Here is a 4516-nt window from a genome sequence, read left to right as displayed (position 1 = left end):
TAGTTCTTGGGAGGGCAAGGTGGGCTTTGCCTCCTGATACAGGTGTTGGAGCAGCAGCCACTTCTCCAGTTGTCTTGCTCTCTGCTGTTCCTGGGAATACTAGTTTGTCTGTAGGTTTTTTTTAATATTTTAGATCAAAGATTTGGGCTAGAGAGCACTATCTAACAAATACAAAGCGGTAATTTTTGACCAGGACGATGGAAAATACATTGTAAGTAGCCATGCTATAATAAACTGAGTAGGCAGCAGTGAAATAGGCCGCTCTAAGCAAGATAGCAGAGCTACACCATGCCTGAAGGTGAGAGATAATCACGTTTTTCACAGATGCTATATGTTTAATGTATGCATGCTTTTCCCATTTCAAACTCAGTTCCACTTATTGTCAGAGAAGAGAAAACTTGCAGTGAAAGAGCAGTGCTCACCTCTCAGCACAAGCTTCCTGACAGTGAGCTACTGTCATTTTCCTTAAGTCGTAAAACACGGCTCCCTTCAGCGTCCGCTCCCTCGACTCGTCGCTGAAGCATCCCACGTAGGTGCCTGTGTGCGTGCGAGACCAGAGTTAGGCAAGGTGCAGGGATGGGGACGGGGAGAGGGAGGAACCATGTGGTGCCGGTGCAGCACCGAAGGGCGCAGGCAGGGTGGGCTCGACAGGTCGGAGCCTGCCTGGGGTCTTGCCTGCTCCTAGGACCTGGCTGCTGCTCCGACCCTCAGCAGGTGCTACTGGAGGGGAAAGCTCAAACATCCCGCAGAAGCAGTGGACGGGAAATCGTGTCTCTCCCTCAGCCAAGCTGTCAGCAGGCGGGCTCTGCAGACCCCGCTCTGTGACTGCCCTGGTTCCCACAGGCAGCTGCCACCGGCTCAAGTCCCTTCGGTGACAAATCTCTAAAGTAATGGAGAAGGTAGTCTTCAGAACGACATGGGCTTTGAGAAATCTTGTGAGATTTCTCCCAAGTTTTCTTGAAAATCTCCAGTTGATAAGGTGGTGCAAGAGAAATATTAAGAAAATTGATTTTCTTTGGGTACCCAGAGTTATATTAAAGCTGTAATGGAAAGATAACTCCAGTCTTAACTAGGAGGCACTGCCCAGCTATCGCGTTGAACCATCTTTCCCTCTGGTGCAGATGGATCTTTTAAAATATGTCTTGCGTTACTTAGCATATGAAAGATAAATATTTCTCTTAGACTGTATCCTACATTAAGGGTCTTTTTTGTTGTCATGAACAAAAATTCTGCCCCTTTTTAAATATATGATTGGAAGGATGATGTGGAGGCCCACTATTATGCAGCAATTGTGTGTAAACAGTTCTGTGTGTATTTTATCACTAAAATATGAAGGAAAAAAAAGGAAATTTGATTTTAGAAGTAGCAGTATTCAGATGGTAACACAGGGAAATTAAATAACATGAGCTGTGGACAGGAAGAGAATGTAAGATAAAAATGACACTAAAAAGTATTGTATTAACAATAAAATAATCCACAAGAAAAAGAAAGCTCAGGCCACTGTAATAGAGTTTTTGGAGCTAGGAATAATAAATCAAACATTTAAATATTACAAACAGAACAGCAGATTCAAAGACCTGCATGATGGTAATTTGCAAACATGCAATTAGAAAACTCACAAGCTGTGAATATACACCCACAGCACCCTGCTAATGAGACGAGGGTCACACACCCGCAATAAGGATGGATCACGTTTTACTGGAGACTTCTGGTTTGGGTACCGTGATTCAAAGCAGCAGCAGCAGGCTCAGCGTGCAGTGCCAGCGCGCCTGGATCAGGGGGCACAGGCAGTGCCACCCTCCTCCTCCTCCTCCCGCGCCCCTGCCACCAGCCCGGCAGCGATCTCCACTCACGTCCTCCTGTCAGTGACTCACGAGAGACTCCACGGCCTTAGAGTCTTAGATTAGATATTGGGAAAATTCTATTTACTGAAAGAGTGGTGAGGCAATGGCACAGGCTGCCCGGGAACTGATGGAGTCGCCAACGCTGGAAGTGTTCAAAAAACATGTAGATGTGGCCCTTGGGGACGTGACTTAGTGGCCATGGTGGTGTTGGGTAGATGGCTGGACGAGATGATCTTAGAGGTCTTTTCAAGCTTTAATGGTTCTATGATTCTATAACATCACATCAGTGATCCAGTCCCTGTCACCTCTGCACCCTGTGCAGTGGCTTCCAGGCAAGGAGAAGCGCTGTGGAACGCCTCACCTGCTACAGGCGTCTGTAACAGAAAAGTTTCAGTTTTTACTTATCAAATTTGTTGCACTAATGGTATTTGCCAGTCTCCCTGGCAGGATAAGATGTGGTCCCTACCCTGAGTGACTTGCGATCTAAGCAGGCAGGATAGCTTGATGTGGAGAAAAACCAAAAAGGACTTGAATTTTCTCCCCCCAGGCTGCATGACGCTGGGTGGACACAGCAAGGCAAAGCCGGCCGGCAGGTGTGCGCCGTCAGCTGGGGCAGGTGCCATCGTTTCTGTCTCAGGTTGAGGGTCTGCCCAGGGAAGCAGGGTGGCCCTTCTGCTTTGGGAAGCAGGGGCAAGGCTGGGACAGCTCTGATGAGGAAAGCACAAACAGGCTCCGTGGCCAGGCAGCGTGCTGCTCTGCGGTGTGGGAGCCACAGGGCGACGCTGGGACTTTAACAAGCAGCTTGGCCATGGAGGAGTTTGTCATGTCATGGAAGGGATCCATAATGAAATAACAAGCCTCTAAGTTTACTAGGAGAAGTGGGGTGGGGGTGGTTAGATTTTTAGTTGATTATTTCCAAAGGCTCTGCTCCCCTGCACCAGGCATGGATGCTGGGGATGGAGCAGCCCCAGCCCGGTGTTTCGTGCTAGTGTGGGGGCTGTGGTGAAGCGCTGAGCAGCCGGGCTGTGCTCAGGACAAGTCACAAAATGCAGTGGGGTTCTCTGGGAGAACTGTGCGCTTCGCAGCCTCTCTCCTCTGCCACCAAACCCGGCTCTCTGCGGGATGTTACGGAGGGCCTGTGGAGCACTCTTGGAAGCTCCAGCTTGGTGCTGAAGTCAGGCAGCTCCGGTGGGTACAGTTTGCCTGACGCACGTGGCGTGACTCATCCCACTCACTCCTGCGCTAGCGCCTTCTCGTTCCCGGTTCTGACAATTCGCTCAATAGGAGTCGCGAGGTGACACCCATTCTGTGGGCTTTCTGCAGAAGGTGCCCCTTTCTTTGGGCAAATTTATTCAACAAACTAAAGAGCAGTTTAGTAATGTGGTGTCTAGTCATCCGGATCCCATTTCTTTTTTATTATGAGTGAAATATCTCCAAGAGTAACTAGTTCTTCTAAAAGGCAATGGATCAAAGGTAGCAAACTCATCACTTGACGCTGCAGCCTCGAGAGCACGGGCAGTCACTGTGAACCCTGATGCTTTCCAAGAGGGCTTGTCTGCTTCCTGGGGTGCTCAGCCTTGGGAGGTGACCCCCAAGTCAGCTCCCCGCTGCAGGGCGAGTGGCTCGGGCACGTCCCCGGGGCGCGCTGTGGCTGCAGGGACACACGCTCGCCTGGCAGGATGTGGCTCTTGGCAGGGTGTGACGGGGTCGTAAGGCTGTAAAGCCACGCAGGAAGTGTGAACATCTACAGACTTCTCTGCTTGCTCTGGATAATAGGTTTCTTAAAAGCCTTCCTCCTGAGCAAACCAAAGCAGTCCCTGCACGTATGTATCAGCAGCACTTAGGGTGCCAGAATCAGGCTCACGGTAAAGCAAACTCACATTTCTGTCAAACCCAAATGGCCCTCCATTTATACTGGAGAAAGAACAGTTTTGCACCATGTGCTCTGGCGGCTGCTGCACCACACCTGTGTGGTGGTCTGAATTCCCCTGAACTTCCCTCACACTCCCCCTGGGCTGCTGCACGTGGCCAGTGAACTCGCCGAACGCCAGGAGTGTCCCTGCGTGTGTGCAGAGGCAGTCGCGGAGCACTGAACTTGTTTGCAACAACAGAATGTAGCACGTACCAGAAAGCTTTAGCAGCAGGGAGGCGCTTCTAGACTTAAGGTATTGTGTGGGTTTGGATAGTTAATTTAAAAAAACCCCACTTTTAAAAGCATTCTCTGTTCTGAGGAAGAACATCAGTTAGTGTTCCTCTCTGCCTGCTTGACGAGAAAATATTTTAAATCAGGGAAGCGTATTTCACTGTCTGGGCTTCCATTCAATCAATATCAATACTTTTTTGGAGAAAGTTACAGCTCAGGATGACCAGGGATGCCAGGATCGTACCTTGGCCTGTGCATACCCTTAAGAACTGGTTTGAACGTGGCGATGAGCCAGAAGGAAGGCGTTTTTTTGCAGGGATGCTTTGTGGTGCTCGCCTATCTCTGCCTGGGACGGTCCTAGGAGGAGGTGCAGCTAGAAAACAGGGCAGGGACACATGCCTTACCTTTGTGTTCAGGACCGTGCTTCATCGCTTTAAATCCCACTGTTTGCACGGGCTCCTGGTCGCTGATGAACCTGTGAAACCACCTTCTCCTCAGCTGCCGGAGCTCCGAGTTGCGGGACATGAGC

General features: G+C 50.0%; 1 protein-coding gene across 1 annotated transcript in view; it reads right to left on the bottom strand.

Annotated features, from left to right (window-relative positions):
* Positions 1-4511, bottom strand: part of WSCD1 (WSC domain containing 1) — a gene marked incomplete at its 5' end in the record, with an annotated part of 16323 nt that extends 11812 nt beyond the window's left edge. Inside the window, 2 exons of the mRNA XM_009876424.1 lie at positions 423-537; positions 4392-4511. Coding sequence (XP_009874726.1) covers positions 423-537; positions 4392-4511 — 235 coding nt within the window. The remainder of the gene's footprint in view (positions 1-422; positions 538-4391) is intronic.
* Between the last annotated feature and the right edge of the window lie 5 nt (positions 4512-4516).

Source organism: Apaloderma vittatum, unplaced genomic scaffold (assembly GCF_000703405.1).
Source record: "Apaloderma vittatum isolate BGI_N311 unplaced genomic scaffold, ASM70340v1 scaffold17959, whole genome shotgun sequence".
In the NCBI taxonomy this organism is placed as follows: domain Eukaryota; kingdom Metazoa; phylum Chordata; class Aves; order Trogoniformes; family Trogonidae; genus Apaloderma; species Apaloderma vittatum.
This window is presented reverse-complemented; position numbering and strand designations above follow the sequence as displayed.